This window comes from Arachis stenosperma, chromosome 6 (genome assembly GCF_014773155.1).
Source record: "Arachis stenosperma cultivar V10309 chromosome 6, arast.V10309.gnm1.PFL2, whole genome shotgun sequence".
Classification (NCBI taxonomy): domain Eukaryota; kingdom Viridiplantae; phylum Streptophyta; class Magnoliopsida; order Fabales; family Fabaceae; genus Arachis; species Arachis stenosperma.
In genome coordinates, this window is record NC_080382.1 from 999,762 (window position 1) to 1,018,169 (window position 18,408).

An 18,408-nucleotide genomic window follows, 5' to 3' on the forward strand; every position below is an offset into this window, starting at 1 on the left:
GGGTTGACTACCTAATGTTATAATATTTAATTGTTATTATTATTTTGTGTTCATAAGTGGTATCCATGTTGGTTTGACTACCTCATGTCATGATATTCAATTGTTTTTATTTTTCTGTATACAGGCGGGGCACAAACTCCGGATGACAAAGGCAAAGGTTACAATCTGAGGATTGATCCACCACGTCGTAGCGCTAATCGCTACACGCCGTCTGTGTTCAAAAAGGCCGCAAAAAAATGCAAGAACTTCGTGAAAGATGTAAAGTGGTCAATAAGAAAGTAGTTGTTGTGTACTACTCTTATTTATGCCTTAAAAAATGTCTACAATGTTTAGAGTTCTTCGCATGTGTTGGGCATTATGTATGCATGACTTGTAGCATTTAGGGTTTAGGGTAATTATGTATTAATACTGATCTGGAGTATGGTTTGTTTAGAGTAATTATGTATTAATAAATTTGACTACGGACTATGTATTAGTAGTTGGTTTGTTTAGAGTTTTTATGTATTTATGAACTTATTGAAGGGATTAAATATGTGGACTATTTTTTTTATGTCAGATTATAAAATGCTACAGATGGAGAGTAAGGCTGGGTTGCCGTAGTTTATAACACAACACAGAACAGGTTACATATAACATACTTGCTTAATTCAAATTGACAACTCATGACAAACCATATATTGCCACATAGATAATGTCACATATATAATGTCATCTCAGAATAAGAATCTACTAATGCTCTCTGTTGGCATTTGCACCACCTTGCTGACGGCATCTGCCACGGCTGTGCCCCTCAGCCCCACAAAGCGTACATCGCCTAGGCCGACGTAATATTCGTGTGTCCATCTCATTCAAGAATCGCGTCATTTTTGGGCGACCTTTCCCGAGGCGTCTCAAGAACGGATTTGGGATGAACCGAGGTCCGTTGTAAGCAGGCCATGTAGTAGGGTTACCTAGTGGCCTAAACCTTGCTCGGTACACCCGCCGAACTTGGTCCATCTTATACACATCATGAACATACACTTGCCAATCCAGTCGCTGGTTGGCACAACATGCAAACACATGTCGACAGGGGATCCGGTCCACCTGGAACTCACCACAGTCACATTGAAGGCCACGTAGGTCCACTGCAAACTCCAGTCCACTTGGCATCTCACGCACCTCAAAGACTTTATTCTGCCGGTCAAAGTAACTAACCTGAATGTTTCCTGACGCAAGTTGGTTTGCATGCAACTTGGAGGTAACGACATCGGAAAACACATGGCCAGCATTAATCAGGGCTTCCGCCTCCGCTCTTTTTCGGATAAACAACTCGTTCAGCCTGTAGAACGTTGCCTTCACAAGGGCAGTCACGGGAAGATTGCGTGCACCCTTCAATACTGAGTTGATGCATTCCACCAGATTTGTCGTCATATGACCCCATCTATATCCACCATCAAAAGCCAACGCGTACTGTTCCCGGGGGATTCGGTTTAACCAGTCAGTGTATGCCTCGCCCCGTTCTCGTAAACGTTGGTAACGCACCTCGTACTCACACACCATCCTCGAATATCCTGCAGGATAGAAAGAAATAATTGAGACAATATAGGTCAACAAAAAATTGAATCGAACTCTGATATTAAATTAATTAGCTACTCTGATAGTTACCTATGTTGACGACCAGTTTCTGCAAGTATGGCGCCTTGAATTTCCTCAAAAAATTCGACTCTATATGCCTGATGCAAAACATATGAAAGGCTCTCGGAGGTGACCAAGCCCCGTTACTCCTTTCCACAACTGCATTTATGGATTCATGACGGTCGGATATCAGTCCCACACCATCCCGAGTGACAACGTGCTGACGAAGGTTACTCGGAAAAAAGTGCCACGCATCTGAAGTCTCTCCCTCCACAATTGCAAACACAATTGGGACGATATTGTTGTTGCCATCCTGTGACACTGCCACTAGTAGACAACCCTTGTACTTTCCGTACAAGTGAGTCCCATCGACCTGGACAACTGGCTTACAATGTCTGAAAGCTCTAATGCAGGGGTAATAACTCCAAAAGACACGATGCAATACCCGAATATCAGTTACCAAGTCATCGCTTTGATATGCAGACATAGTCTCAAAATGAACAACAGCTGACGGCTCCTTGTGACACATGGCCTCAAACCATATAGGCAACGCTTCGTACGATGCCTCCCAACCTCCAAATATTTTTTCCACTGCCTTTTGCTTAGCCAACCATGCTTTCCGATAACTAACAGTGTAGTTGAACTTCGATTGCACTTCTGCTATAACCGATTTTACCTTTAAGGTGGGGTCAGCCTCAACCAACGGCTTAATTGCTTCTGCAATCGTGGTTGAGTCCAGCTTAGAATGATCCTGAGAAATTATTGCTCTGGTACATGTGTGATTGCCATTATACCTCCTTACAACCCAACAGTACTTCCGGCTGATCATGCTAACCCGGATAAGCCAATCACATCCTGACCCATACTGTATACACTTCGCATAAAATGTCAACGGCTCAAACTCATACACCCGGTAATCTACGCTTCTTTGTATAGTATACTCTTTTATCGCCTTAATAACAGCTTCCCTCGAACTGAATTCCATCCCAACGGCAAATTCACCATCTGCGACAACAGAAATTTCTGCGGACAGCCATACAATAAATTTTAGAAACATAAATATTTAAACATTCGAAAATAAAGGTAAAACAAATGATGACTACATCAATTATAATAAAACCCTCCAAGCTAATTATATTTAACTAATTTACTAACAAATACTTATTTGTATTCAACTAATCAACTAACAGATCCTAATTTTAATTAAACTAATTTACTAGTTATATTTACTTAATTAACTAATAAATTCCTATTTATATTCACTTAAATTTAATTTAAAGAACTTTAACAGATTTAACAAATTTTAATTTAACTAACTTACCTATATTGACTTAATAACTTCGAATTTAACCAATTTTAATTAAGCTAATTTACTACTTATACTTACTTACTTTACTAATCAATTCCTATTTATACTGACTTACATTTAATTTAACTAAATTTAACCCGGTTAACAAATTTTAATTTAACTAACTTACTTATATTTACTTAATAACTTCCAATTTTACCAATTTTAATTAAACTAATTTTCTAGTTATATTTACTTGATTTACTAATAAATTCCTATTTATATGGATTTAATTTTAATTTAACTAAATCTAACCAATTTAATAAATTTTAATTTAACTAATTTACTTATATTTACTTAATAAATTCCAATTTAACCAATTTTAATTAAACTAATTTACTAATAAATTCCAATTTATAATTACTTAATTTATTAAATTAACTCATAAATACTAACGGATATTTAACTAGTTTGCTACTTAATCAATAAATTCTAATTTAAGTTTAACTAAATCAATAACTCTCTTATAAATTTACTATCTTAGAGTTAAATACACAAATAGGTAACCAATCTTTCGTATAATTATGGAGAATTACGTACCAGCATTGATATAATTCGGAAACTCCGGAACATGCATGGCTTCCAAATCCAAAACTCGCATGAATGATGGCTCCTTAAACGGCACATCGTTTGCCAGAGCAGTTGCGACATCAGACACATCCGGAGCCATAGCTCCGTCACCTGGAACCTCATCTCCATCTGGACCAACAACTTCGTAGTTGCTTTCGAACTCTTCTTCCCTGTCGCTATTGTAATCCTCCCGTAGAATATTACGGTCGGCCTCACATTGCTCAAACTCCACATACAACTCGATGAACGATAGTTGTCTCCGATTTTCAATATACATGGAAAACATATCTTGCATGCTCGCTTCGTCTGTTACATATTTCGTTTGAAACTGGACGAATCCACCAAACACTTGTATAGGATTTCTGTATAGAATACATGATATCCTTCTTGCCCTCTCAGAATGAATCTTTTCACAGATCACACCCTTCAGCTCTTCAAATGAGATTGTAAAAGGAATCACTAGATCTAACGGATTTTCACAAACAAATGTTACTCCTTCAGATGTTTGTAACAAAATCTGACCAAAATAATACACCTTCAATAACACTCTGTCACTCATTTCTCTCAATCACATTAACAACCTCATAAACTTGAGTTTCAAATTTTTGCCTCCTTTAATAAACAAGAAACGAAAGAGATGAGCTAAAAACCAGAGGACCGTTGAAGAAGGAGAAGAAGACGATGCGAGAGTGATTGCTCTGATATGCATTTTCACCAACTTTTATTTAAAGTCCCAACCAAATCGGACCATGCGATTACCTAACTGAATTAAAAAAAATAATATAATAATACATGTCGGACCCTCCGATTTCACAACGCAAAAAAAAATTAAACCATCAACTCGAATGGTACGATTTCCATTATCCAAAAATTCATCATCTCTCCTTCCCCAAATCGGACCTAACGATTTGCTTGCAAAATAGGAAACTCAAACAACTCGTACCATCCGAATTGTGGCACCTGACATTAAGAACAAAAGCTGCCCCACAATTGTGTATTGCGCTCCCATGCATCTATATCCAATAACACATACACAAAGCCTCCATATCAATAAAAATGAGCCTTTGTCAAACAATCTGTTCAAATAAACGCTGTCACTTTGCTTTATTTAATTTGTTGTGTATTATTGTAATTATTGTATTTGTATGGATAGATATAATAGCTGGCCATTCCTCACCTAAACTAGGTTCACACTTCACAGCTGTCCCTTTTATGTGTTGCCCTCATGTCATTATCGTTCTCCACTGCGTTAATCATTAGCACACTATGCAAAATCTCTCAAACTATTGCCATTCTCACCCATACTCTCTTTTATTTATTTAAAAAATATATAAAAATCAACATTTTCTATTATTATTTTATTTTTATACCATTAAAATTTAATATTTAAAATTTAAAATTTAGAATTAATATAAAATATTTTTATTAACTAAATATTAGCTATATATAAAACTACTCATAATCTTTTAATACATAACCATTGCTTATGTATATTTCTAAGCGGTAGGTGACATTACATCTTTAATCTTTAATAATGCTGATTTCTAAGCCTTTTTTAGCCATTTTGTTCTTTATTTTTTTCCTCCTTTTATGCATGGTGTTTCATTGTGGCTTATTAGGGGCATGGAAATAGAAATTAAATAAAAAAAAAGGTGAATTGTGTAATGGTCCAACGTATGGTTTGGTAACACCTTTTAAGAGCACTCATCATATCTTAATGACTAAGAAAAAAAAAATTGCACTTCGTTTCTCACATTCTAAAATCTACTATACTAGCGGCGGCTAGAAATTGTCACAAATTGAAAGAAAATCTAATGATAAAATGATAAATGATGTTTATCCTTTTAAAAATGATATTCATAAATATAAATATAAATTATTGTTGATCAAATATTAGTAAAAAATAATAATATTTATTGATCATATAAAATACTCTAAATTATTCATATATAATATTATTTTAAAAAATTATCCCAAAATACTCTTATTTCATGATGTCTTTCATTAATTAAAGGAAATTATAAAAATAATTGACTGAGTTATAAAAAATGTTGGATGACCAAACTTAATTTGTAATCAAGTCTTTAATATTTTGGTTTTATTCAACCAATATCCTTCACTTTTTTTAAACAACAGAAAGTTGTTTTGTATCTATTAATCACTCTCACACTTTGGTTATCTTTCTCTGTATCTTCCACATCTAGTTTTCGAAATCCATAATTTCACCAATTTTCTTAATTTAACAAAAAATCTAAGAGCTAGTATTTTTATTAAAATTTAGTTAGTATTTAATTAATAAAATAAATAAATAATTTTATATCATTAAATATAATCTCATACCATTAAAAATATTAAATAATGAATTAATGAATATAAATCACAAAATCTACTGAGTGCTAACACTCTTTTCTTAATTTTTTTTCTCCCTTATTTTTACAACGAGAAACCTGAACTACACAACATTCTCTTTTTTCAAATCTACTATTCCGATCCACTCGTTTTGTAACCAAAATTTCTATTCAAATCTCATAGTCAAATCTTATTTATTTGAGTTTTAGATGTTTCTTTAATTTCTAAGTTAGTATAATTTTAAAACAAACAACTTGTTTTCTATGTTAGGTTATGAGTTTCTATTTGTTGTTGTGTATTTGTTACATGACTTATAAGTTATATCTATTTAAGAATTTCTTTTGTTGAAAATTGTGTTTGACTAATTGAAACTTTTGTATTCTGTTGTTATTTATTTTTGTGTTTTAAATTTTGTTTTATATTCTTGCTATGAGTTAAATGAGCAATATGTGCCAAAACTTTGGATGTATTTTAAGATACTGGAGTCATAATTTTGTGCTTAGTTTAGTTAGGACTTATATTGTATTGAATTTCTGTGGTTGTAGTTTATTTGTTATATTTATTCAATAATTTTTTTGGTTGGAATTTTTGTGTTTAAAAATTACACGTTCTAGTCTTATTTATTTTGGTATTGTTAAATTTCGTTATAATTTTTATACGAAGATGTGAGTAGTATGTGATAAAGATTGTAATGTTTTTCAATGCACAAAAAAATAGAAAGATTTTATAATGACTATACTAAATACGTAGAATTTATTATCAAAATAAAAATTCAAATAAAAAATTAAGAATAAATTAATTATATGTATAAAAATAAGAATCGATATTTAAAAATTAAGAATCTATTTTAAAGACTTAAAAAGCATGCAAAGGTGAAAAGAACACAAAGAATTAAAGATTTGAAAAGCTAATCTCGACACGTACGCGTGGCTGACGCGTGCGCTTGACCAGGAGCATCGTCTACCGACGCGTATGCATGACTGACGCATACGCATGATAAGCGTCACGTGCCTCACTAAAGGATAAACGTTGGGGTGATTTCTGAACTGGTTTTTTGCCCAATTTCAAGCCCAAATTGAATATAAGAGGCTGGGAGTGAAGGAGGATGGAAAAGACACACATTAGATTATTTTTAGTTTTGTAGATGTAGAATTCTAGAGAGATAGGCTCTCTCCTCTCTCTAGGTTTTAGGGTTCTTAGTTTAATTTCTTCTTAAATATAGATTTTATTCTTGCTTCAATTTAGTTTTCCTTCACTTTTTATTATTTTAGCACTTTAGTTTATTCTACTTCTCTTGTTAATTTCTTTATGTTGTCAATTTTACTTCATGAACTCTTTTGTTAATTTCAATTCCCTTTTAATGCAATTTTATGTTTTCATGTCTCTTGATGTTTACCTTAGTTGCTATTATTGATTTTTTGTTTGTGTTAATTATGGGTTTTAATAATTCTTACATTTTATGATGTTTGCCTTTATTGCATTCTAAGTGTTTGATGAAATGTTTCCTTTAGCTATAGATTAGATTTTTTCCATTCTTGGCTTGGGTTGGTAATTTGGGTGATCTTGAGTTACTAATGTTCAAGTGATTGATAATTTGCTTTCATTAACACTATTCTTCACTAATTCAATTGGTGAGATGGCTATGACTTATGGATTAAGATTAATGAAACTCATTTGACTTTCCTCCAATTGTTAGAGGATGACTAAATGGGATTGATCCTTACAATGATCATATTGTGATTGGTAACAAGGATAGAGATCCTTAACCATCAACCATTGCCAATACCTTTTTACCATTTGAGTTTATTTTACTTTCTTGCAATTTACTTTCTTGTTCATCATTTTAAAACTCAAAAATATTTTCTCATAGTCAATAATTAAGCACTTGCTTACAATTCCTAGGAAAAACGACCCAGGATTAATACTCCCGGTTATTTTTTATTTGTATTGTGGCAACCTTTTTAAACTTTGATGTGAAGATTAATTGTTGGTTTGGACTATACTTGCAACGAAATTCCTTTAAGAAATTCTAAACCGACATTTATCCTACATCAAGTTTTTGGCAACGTTGCCAAGAAATTGCAAATGTACGCTTGCTATCGGTTATTGTACATATGTGGATATTGTAGATAGCTTGATTTTTTGTTTCTTTGCTAGTTTTTGCTAGTTTTAGGAGTTTATTTTTATTACCTCTTTTAGTTCTTGTTTTTATTTTCTCTTATCAATATGAATTCTCATCCTTTTGGCTATGAGTTTGGTTACAACTATGTTGCAAGAAATACCAACTTTAACGATGATAAGTGCTATGGGATTGAAAATCAATCAAGGGAGGAATTGCATGCTCGTGAACAAACTTTTTGGTATCCATATCAGTTTCCTCCGGACGATAATGATCCTACTCCATCCTATAATACATATCCCTGTAAACCAAGTCTACAATATAGTTCTCAACCTTCCTCACAAGCCATATTTTACTAAACACCATCCTATGTTCCATATCCCTCATACAACCAATTACCTTTACCTCATCCTTGTGATCACTATTGATTATTGAAGAAAACTCTTAGAGCTACCACAATTTCAACACAATCACTCCCAAGAACAACCACCCTCATATATACCACCTCCATATTCTCACCAAGATTAACCACTTTCCTATTATGAACCATTTTTTTCAAACAATGAGCCCTCCTCTCCACCTCAAACATTAATAAATGACATTCTCAGTTCATACCTCCAAGAGCAAAGGAAGATTTATACTACTTTTCAAGGGGTAATAACCCAATGCTTAAGGGTAGTAACCCATTTAGCTTCCCAAGACACTCAAAATCCTCCCATGGTCACATGTGGAGAATCAAATGAAAAACGGATTATGAAAGAGAAGTTAGAAACTCCGGTGGAGAATGAGGAGTATAACTTTGTATTGAAACAATTGGATGAAACTGAGATTATTGAAGAAGAGGAAGTGGTTGAAGATTTAGGAGATCACACCATACACAACATGCCATTAGTTTAGTTAGTATAGTAATTTTGGTACGTTGTTCAGACTTTTGAATGTGACATTACTTAAATTAGTTGACCATAGTCAATCTTTGTTTAAAATAAGATGGATGATTACTTTTCTACGTATCCGGATGGTTGGGTTTTATTCTAGTGATTGCTGTTTGTTTTGGCTATGTAATTAATTTTTTTGCATCATATACCGTATGAATTGTGATTTTATTGAACACTTGAGCACATATTTAGTTGAGTACATATTGCTATTTGATTTTTTAAATTGCTTAGAACGGTGATTGAAACTTTTTACTTTTCTTCTTTTAAAGGTTAGTTGATGACTATAGGTTTAATTGATTAATAGATGTACATGCAATAAATTTGGTTGATTAAACTCCTTGTTCTGCTTTTGTAGAAAAAATGAATTCAGTCAGTTTTCATTGATCCCATTGACTTCTTTTTTGCAGCATTTGCTCCCATGTATGGGACAGGAACTATGTTTGACTTTTACAATTCATATTTCTAGAATAAACATGGCTCAGACTCCTAGAACCAACAACTAAACACTGATTGATATTTCAGCCAAACAGAAAGAAGAGAAAAATAAATAAAAATTCGTCCACCATCAAGGAACGAAACCAGATATTTTGCCTTAGTGCTAATAGCTGTATCTGCTGCCAATGCCTTAGTAGAAGGAGACTGTACTACATGGAAGTTTATTTATGGTTTAAAATTTCATTGCTATGGCAGGAGCTTATTTTTCTAAACAAAAGACATGATCATGTATCAATTGCTTTTTCCCTTACTCTAATATGTGTCCCTTGGTGGATTGATGAGATACTGTATCTTATTAACTTTCTGATCTGTATATATCTTTATTTTTATGTGGTGTGATAGTTTAATTGATGTCATCTTAATAGCATCATGCGTCTTCAGCAAGGTCAGAAACTTGCTAGTCATAATTTTCTTAGTTGGTAGAATGGACAGGAAGGAAGGTGGTTGGCGTTGGAAAATTTAAGAAACTTATTTGATTGACTGGTAATTTGAGAGACCAATATACAATCAAGTAAAATTTAAGCTATTTCTTTTTTGAATTTGTGTGATTCTGTTGTTGCGAAATCAAGAAAATTTGAGTTAGATTCAATCCACTTAAATAAACATCCACTTAAGAATAAAAATAACCATCCGCATACCTTGTGAATTGAACATCTGTTATATTTTAATTGTATATACTTAAATCTAATCTAATCAAATAAACATCTACTTAAGAATGATAATAACCATCCGCATACCTAGTAAAATGAACATTCGGCCTATTATGGGTTGACCACAACTTCTAACACGCTCATTATTTTAGCACAATGTGTTTGTTACTTCTGTTTTTCGTATTAATTCATTGGCCCATAAATAACCTTAAACCAATATGATATAAGAGTAAAAACCTATAGAGGCCTATAAAATCTAGCCATCTTAATATTTAAAAAAGAAGTACAAAGGACAAACTCAAAAGATAATGGTTGAGAACCTCATTAGTTGGGCTAAGTAACAAAATTATAGGTTTTTGCTTAGAATTTGAGTTAACTAGTTGGAAAACAAATATATGGAAGTTGCTAAAGTGAAAGATCTAGTTGTATTATAGTTCATGAGGCAATTGACAATATGTATGACAAAGTATTGAAGAACTTCAACAGTTAATTATCTTGTTATAGCAAATTAAATTGGAGGGGACTTTCTGACTTTAGTTGCTTATTCAAATCCATATGCAATCTCAATTAACTTTGATTTAGATCCTTTTAAACCACCAAAGTTTATTCTAAGTCGAATACCCTTCCCTGCAGGTAGATTTATTACTGGGAATCCTCTAATAGCAAGCACGGGTGCAACACTTGAACCAGGTGTTACCCTATGGTCCATATTTTACTTACAAAATCGATTTTCTTTTCGTGACTCGCATAAAATTGCACCAGTTGCAAATATTCAAAACGCATCCTAACTCTTGGTATTTTGTCTTCACCAAGACAACTGTGATCCGATAATTGCGTATTAATTCAAAACAAACATCACTCGATGACAAAGACAATTAATCGTCGAATCCAACATCCGATGCATGAAAAAACAACAGTAAACTACAATCCAAACCTCATGACCAAGATTCGTGTCATCACTTCCAAACTCAATAACGTCCAAAACTTTCATTGCCTACAATGGAATAGAAATGCACAAAGCCAACGAAACAAACTAAATTAAATACCATACCATGAACAAAATATCAACCATATAAACGTCCACTCCAAAAAAAAAATTCAAACAAATACAAAACAAGAGACCTCCAAGCAGGGGCGGAGCTAGAAAAAATATTACAAGGGGGCTAAAATTATTTACACAATAAAATAATATTAAAATAAATTTTTGGGAGGGGCTAAACTGAAATTTACATATAATTTACATATAAAAAATTAAAATTAGGGGGAGGGGGATCGTTGCCCCCCTTTCCCAGTATGTAGCTCCGCCCCTGCCTCCAGGTGTATTAAAGACTCCAACAATAAAATAATCATCCTAAAACCTTTGCCTAATAGGACTCCTACATGTTTCAATAAAATCAAGATATTTTTCTAATTGAAAGAGGAATACTGGGTCTTAGTTAATAAAAAATAATTATCTTTTTTTATCCTTTCATAGTAATTGTTATGACTTCCAATTTTGCATAATCAAACACGTAATAGGTCTAAACAATTGAATTTTTCATGAAAACTTAAATGAGATAAATAAGTCTAATTATGAAATTAAAACTCACCATTGTAAAATAAAAAATGTAATTAGTTTTAATCGAAGTAAAATATATATGAGATGATTGGTTTCAACAAACACATCTAAAATCTTCATACACGTATGTATACTATCATTTACTACCATAACAAATTTGGATGAATTGAGAATTATTATCTTGCTCCTAATTAAACAGATGAAATAAAATAAAATACTCTACTTATACCAAGAATAACCATCTCATTTATATGAAAATAAACATCCGTAAACAATGCATGAAGCTTCATTGCTTACCTTGTTATATTGTTCACCTTCCACATCACAAAGGTTGAGAAGGTTGTCAGTTGAATGAGAAAAATTGTCGTTGGTGAATGACGACGGGGCATCACAAAGCGGTTTAACCAAATCAGACTCCATTTACGTGCATGTGAGGGTGATGCACATATGAAAATGTGGTAATGTATGGCGCTGGATGTCGATGACACTACTGCGCATGGAGGCTGCGATGGGGCCTGCATGGCCGGTGGCGGGTGGATAGCGGAAAAGAGGATACACGGGGCTGCTGTGGCATGATCTCACGTTGCTACGGAACGCAAGCGGGACGAGGAGAGGCTGGGCGACGTCGACGGGAGGCTGGGCAGCGTTGGATCGGATAGCGAAAAAGTGCAACGGTGTCGGAGTGACTTTACAGAACAGAGATCGCAAATGAAAAGTGGAAAGTTAGTGTAATATTAGGAGTAACTGTGCTAATTATGATTTGGTTTAATTGCAAATTCTTATTTTTTAAATTTTAAAATTAAAAATTAAAAATAATTAATTAATAATATGATTTATAATTTTAATTTTTTTTATTCCACTATTCACATTATTTAATATTTTTCTTATCCTTTTATATTTTCATAAATTGATAAAAATTTATTAATTCAGTATTAGCTGTTGACTTAACATTAGAATCATTTTATCAAAGGAAACATATATTTAAAACTTATTTTGTTAAAGAAACGATTAAGATCCGTTTTGTCAAAACTAAAATCTTTAGAATGTGAAAATGACTATTTAATTTTTTTATAGTTTATTTGTTAAATTGTAAAATTCAATTGAAGATCCAAATCCGTAAATTTTATTTATAAATTAATCCTAGAGCTTGATAAAGTTGCTCATCTCGTAGCTAAATTTTGAACATATCCCATCCATGATCCATCATACACCGCCCAATAAACATTTTGTCCCACGCTACTTTATTACTTTGTCCCTTCACACTAATGCATGCAGATTCACATTAACCAATCTCGATTAAATTATGAACAATAAAACAAATCACTGTAAGAATAAGTGAGAATATCAATTCCTTTGATCAGAGAACTATACACAGATACAAGGTATATTCACCTAAGATGTCAAAGATTAAAATAACTAGATCTAATATAAGGTATATATATATATACCCAAATCAGTAGCCCCCACGCTTTCCACTCTTTTTCTTTAAGGCAGATTTGAGGAATAATAAGCAAACAATTAAGAATCCCAATGCTGCCAACCCTCCCACTGCAAGAGCCACTGTTCTTTCTGTGTGTTGGTGCCTCCCGCTCCCTATTCCAATCAAACACCATGGTTATAATGTTATATTATTGTTATTATTAACCCTAAAAAAGAAATAATAATCATAATTTATATGACACCTTACTGTGTTAACTCTAATTAAATAATCAAACATATAATAATAGAATAATTTTTTAATGATAAATATTAAAATTCTGCCATTAGAATAATAATTTTTAAATAAAATAATTAAACAATCAAACATATAATAATAGAATAATTAATTTTTAGAGTAGCATAATAAAATTTTTTTACAAATTTCAATTAAAAAATAGGGGAAAAAACATTAAAACGGAAAATGACAAATCAAAGTCACCATGAATTTATAGTGAGTGTACCTACCCAGATGAAACCAATATCTTCCCCAACCCCACTCCTCAAACACTCCAACGGCTTTTGGCCCAAACATTTAAAATCAAGTAATTTAATTAATTATATACCGACGAAACTCGGATTAAGTCCACTTCACCTGAAGTTAATAACATTAGATAATTTGACTGATCTGACTCTCATTTATCATTTTTACATACCTGAGTTTCCACCTTATATACCACTACTTCAAAATTCACACGATCAACATAGCATTGATAATCATAACAACACTATTTTTAATTAGTTAATCACCTGGCGAAGAAGAAGAAGAAGAAGAAATGGTGCCAGGAACTCCATTAGGGTAAAAACTATAACTAAGATAACAAGCCTGCAAATAAACCTGAGCAGAAATAGAGTCACCACACTGAACCTTAACCTGTTCCTCAGCACTCGCAATACAATCACCACAATCGTCATTTCCCATATTACCCTCGCACTGACCCAACACATAAAGAGACTCGTAACTCCCAGTGTAGAACAAATTACCATTATTACCCTTCACACCATTCTCCACCATGTGAAACGCCGAGTCTCTCTTCCCTTCAAACCCAACCACATCACCACCGTTCTTCATTTTCTTTGAACCGCAAACCTTGTAAAGAAGCTGCGTCTTCGGCACCTCCTTGAACCCGACAACCTCGTACCTCAGGTAACACCCGCTCAGCTGGATCCTCGCCGCCGCCACGTCACCGCCGCAGAGTTTTCCGAGCATGTTTGGGATCTTGCTCACGCAGTCGTAGCAGTCGGAGTTTGTTAGGTCGCCTCTGCATTGGTAGGCTCCGGCGACGGCAGAGTTTCCGCCGTCGCCGGAGGTCGTGGCGGCGAAGTTCTTCTGCGAGGACTGTGTGACGAGTGCGTTCAGGAGAGTTTTCAGGTTCTGAGAGGCGGCGCCGGATGGGTCTTGAAGCTTTTGATCGGCGCAGCCTTTGTAGATTAAGGTTGTGGTGTCTGAAGAGGAGGTTTGTGTCGGAATTTGAAGGAGGAGGAGGAGAATTGGAAGTGAGAGGAAGAAGAGAAAGGTGGGGTTTTGATGGTTTTTGAGGGCACCCATTTGAGGGACTGAAAGAGAGATTGGGAAATTTTCTACATGGAGGGAAGGAGGTTCTAGAGAGTAACGGTGTTTTGCTCTTGATTGGTTAGAGAAGAAGAAATGTGGATTTTCATTTTCTTTTTTCTTTTTCAAGTTTTTTGGTAAGAGTTTTAAGCTTTTTTTTTATTATTCATTTCAATTTTAAGGTTTCGAATTTGGTGCTCCTTTTTATTATTTTTTATGACTTTAATTTTAATATAGTAAAAATAAAAAATAATTATAAATAACTAGGCAATGAACTCGTATGCTTTAGACGAAGTAAAATATTTTTTTGTCCTCGATGTTTGGAGTAAATTTTATTTGTGTCTCTAACATTTAAATTATCATATTTGTATTTCTAACGTTTGTAAAAGTGATTCAATGTTATCTTGCCGTCAATTACACATCATAAACGCCTTAGTTTGAGTTTTAAAAATTTCTTCTTGAAGTTAGAATACAAATATTTGGGATAGAATCGATGATCCACTCCGAAAAATAGTTCATCAAAAGTTGAAACTAATTTCTACAATATTTACATAATTCATTTTTTTAGGGACATAATTGAATCTAAACACAAATAGTGAATATAATATTAAAATCAAACACATCCAAATGAGAACTAATTGAGAATGAATACATCCAAGTGAGAATAATTAAAAAAAATAATCTGATTTGTTAGTATAATTGATAGTAAAATAACATTGAATCACTTTTATAAACGTTAGGGATACAAATAAAATGATTTAAACGTTAGAGACACAAATAAAATTTATCCTAAACGTTAAGAATAACATTGAATCACTTTTACTCTAAATATTTTTTTACACTATTATTAAACACTCTTTTTGTTAGTAACAGTAATAATAATAGTACTATGGTGAAATTTTCTTTTTCTTTTTGAAGTACAAAGTTAGGATCTCATTGAATGTTGAAAGTTGAAAGTTGAAAGTTGAAAGTTGAAACATCTAAAAAAGGCATAAAAGTTGAAAGTATAAGGTCGCCAGCAATGCTTAGTGCAACATTGTGCAAAAAATAAAATATTAATTTTTTGTATTTTATAATACTATTATCTTTAATCTATAAATATTTTAATTTTTTTAAAAATAACAGGACAAAATAAAAAAAAAAAGCTACAAATATATCATTCTAAAACAAATAACGGTCATCTTATTTAGTAAGAAAGAAAAACAAAATATACTAATAAGTAAAGAGTTAAAAATATAACAACAAAAGACAAATAATTATTATCACATCAAGCTAAACCATTAGTATATTTATTTGTCTTTCTAAACTTATTTTAGATACCAACATTACAAACTTAGATCTATAATTTCGAATTGTTAGGAACTTAAAATTATGACTTTAGTAGCCTAAAAGTTTACATAATCAGAATTATACAATTAAATAGCTCTATAGAATTAAGAGTAAATAATTATTTTAAAAAGTAAATAGTTAAATTAGTCTATAAAAAATTAATTATTTTTTAAAAAATTTTAATCAAAATTATTCTTTAAATATTTTAAGTTAGTTATTTTAATTTTTTTATTAGTTCTGTTAAAAATTTATTGATGTGACACATTAAGTGATACTCAACACAGACCTAATAGTTATAATTAGTGGTTAACATAATAAGTTTATGAAATTAGATAAAATTAATTTCAAATTAAGAGATTCCAATACCTCAAATTCTCTCCTCAATTAGATTTTTATATGATCTAATTTCATAAATTTATCATGCTAATAGTCAATTAAGACTTCTATGTGTGTGTGTTGTAGTATTACTTTACGTGCTATATTAACAAATTTTAACACCATTAATAAAAAAATGATAGAAAAACTAATGTGATTAATTTAAAATTTTTAAAAGACGAATTTAATTAAAAAATATTTTAAAACTAATTTAAAGGACGAATCATTTTTTAGGAACGAATTTATCTATTTATCCTTATTTTAAATCTTAAAAAATTAGAGTTTTAACAAAATACATTTTAAAAGAAGTGAATGATAAAACGGTTCTTTAAAAATATATTTTATTTAATAATTAACTAAACATCTAGTGAATGACTAATTTATATAATTAACAATTAATTTTTTATGAAAGAGTAAAGTATTGTTTTTGTCCCCAACGTTTGGGGTAAATTTCAAAATTGTCCCTAACGTTTCAATCGTCCTATTTACGTCCCTAACGTTTTAAAATTGACTCAATGTTGTCCTGCCGTTAGGGATCCGTTAATAAAATTAACGGCGGGACAAAATTGAGACGATTTTGAAACGTTAGAGACGTAAATAGGACTAAAACGTTGGGGACAAAAACGATACATAAAAATAAATTTTAATTTTATTATTCAATAATATCAATTTGTTACTGTACATAGTATTCAATTATTTTTAATCATATTTACACTTAATCACCTTATTTTCATTCTAAATAAATTTATTTTTTTAATTTTACACTTAAAGTAATGTATTTTTTTATAAATAAATAAATTTTACACTTTTATTCTAAATAAATAATGTAATGTGATTAGAATGAAAGTGTAAAACTATAAAAAAATATAAGTAATGTGATTAAGTAATGAAAGTAAAATTACATTATTTATTTAGAATGAAAGTATAAAATTTATTTATTTATAAAAAAATTATATTACTTTAAGCGTAAAATTATAAAAAAAATTAATTTATTTCGAATGAAAATAAGGTGATTAAGTGTAAATATGATTAAAAATAATTAAATACTATATATAGTAAAAAATTGATATTATTGAAGAATAAAATTAAAATTTATTTCTATGTATCGTTTTTGTCCCTAACGTTTTAGTCGTATTTACGTCCCTAACGTTTCAAAATCGTCTCAATTTTGTCCCACCGTTAATTTTATTAACGGATCGCTAACGGCAGGACAACATTGAGTCAATTTTAAAACGTTAGGGACGTAAATAGGACGATTGAAACGTTAGGGACAATTTTGAGATTTACCCCAAACGTTGGGGACAAAAACAATACTTTACTCTTTATGAAATTATTACTTTGATCCCATTTTTTTTGTTTTTGCCTCCATCTCCAATTCCAACACTACCAATAGTCTTATGACTCTTATCATCAATTATTAATATAGTTTTTAGGATCGAACCAATAATCAAACTGATTAAAATATTGATTTATTAGTTTATTGATTCAATTGATAAATTACTGATTCAACCAATAAAATCAAGTCTACGTAAATAAAAAAATATAAAATAATCTAAAATCTAAAATTAAAATTTAATATATATATATATATATATATATTCACTAATATTTAAAAAAATCATGTTTTAACAAATTATAATCAACAAGTTATAATCTAATTATTATTAAATAAGTATATATAATTCTAGTATTTTTTCATAATAAAAATTTTTTAATTTTACTTTTATATAATCTAGTTATTGGTTTATTTTTTTCATAATAAAGTTATAATATAATTAATTAGTTCATATTTATTATATTGTTATATACTATATGTATTTATTAAAAAATAATATTAATAAATATCATATAATCATAAAAAAATAATTAAAACATAAATGTCAATAAAAAATATCACATTTGAATTTAAATAAAATATCAAAAAATTAAAACAAAAAAAAATAAAAATTTAAATTTTGTATTTTAGTTCAAATTACAGAAAATATACATTTTTATAAGCTTATAAATTTAAAATAGAACCATAAACGATTTCTAAAGA

At 31.1% G+C, this 18,408-nt stretch overlaps 2 protein-coding genes across 2 annotated transcripts; both read right to left on the reverse strand.

Moving 5' to 3' along the window:
- Window positions 1–729: 729 nt before the first annotated feature.
- LOC130936741 (uncharacterized) lies at window positions 730–12,058 on the reverse strand. Its single transcript, XM_057866884.1, has 6 exons — window positions 11,936–12,058; window positions 11,015–11,074; window positions 4,476–4,545; window positions 3,503–3,997; window positions 1,645–2,637; window positions 730–1,550 (listed from the first exon to the last, which is right to left on the reverse strand). Exons 1-6 carry the CDS (start codon window positions 12,056–12,058, stop codon window positions 730–732), a joined length of 2,562 nt encoding a protein of 853 aa, XP_057722867.1.
- A 761-nt stretch (window positions 12,059–12,819) lies between these two features.
- On the reverse strand, window positions 12,820–14,807 carry LOC130933285 (plasmodesmata-located protein 1-like). Its single transcript, XM_057862860.1, has 2 exons — window positions 13,865–14,807; window positions 12,820–13,231 (listed from the first exon to the last, which is right to left on the reverse strand). Exons 1-2 carry the CDS (start codon window positions 14,661–14,663, stop codon window positions 13,092–13,094), a joined length of 939 nt encoding a protein of 312 aa, XP_057718843.1. The 5' UTR covers window positions 14,664–14,807; the 3' UTR covers window positions 12,820–13,091.
- Window positions 14,808–18,408: the final 3,601 nt, after the last annotated feature.

Bases quoted from the DNA above. Each gene is read 5' to 3' on its own strand.
- LOC130936741 (XM_057866884.1), bottom strand. From the start codon at position 12,058: ATGGAGTCTGATTTGGTTAAACCGCTTTGTGATGCCCCGTCGTCATTC. The intron at 11,075-11,935 runs GTAAGCAATGAA...ATTCCATTGTAG, and splicing joins AAGGTGAACAATATAACAAG to GCAATGAAAGTTTTGGACGT. The intron at 1,551-1,644 runs GTAACTATCAGA...TCTATCCTGCAG, and splicing joins GAAACTGGTCGTCAACATAG to GATATTCGAGGATGGTGTGT.
- LOC130933285 (XM_057862860.1), bottom strand. From the start codon at position 14,663: ATGGGTGCCCTCAAAAACCATCAAAACCCCACCTTTCTCTTCTTCCTC. The intron at 13,232-13,864 runs GTGATTAACTAA...TGATTGGAATAG, and splicing joins TTCTTCTTCTTCTTCGCCAG to GGAGCGGGAGGCACCAACAC.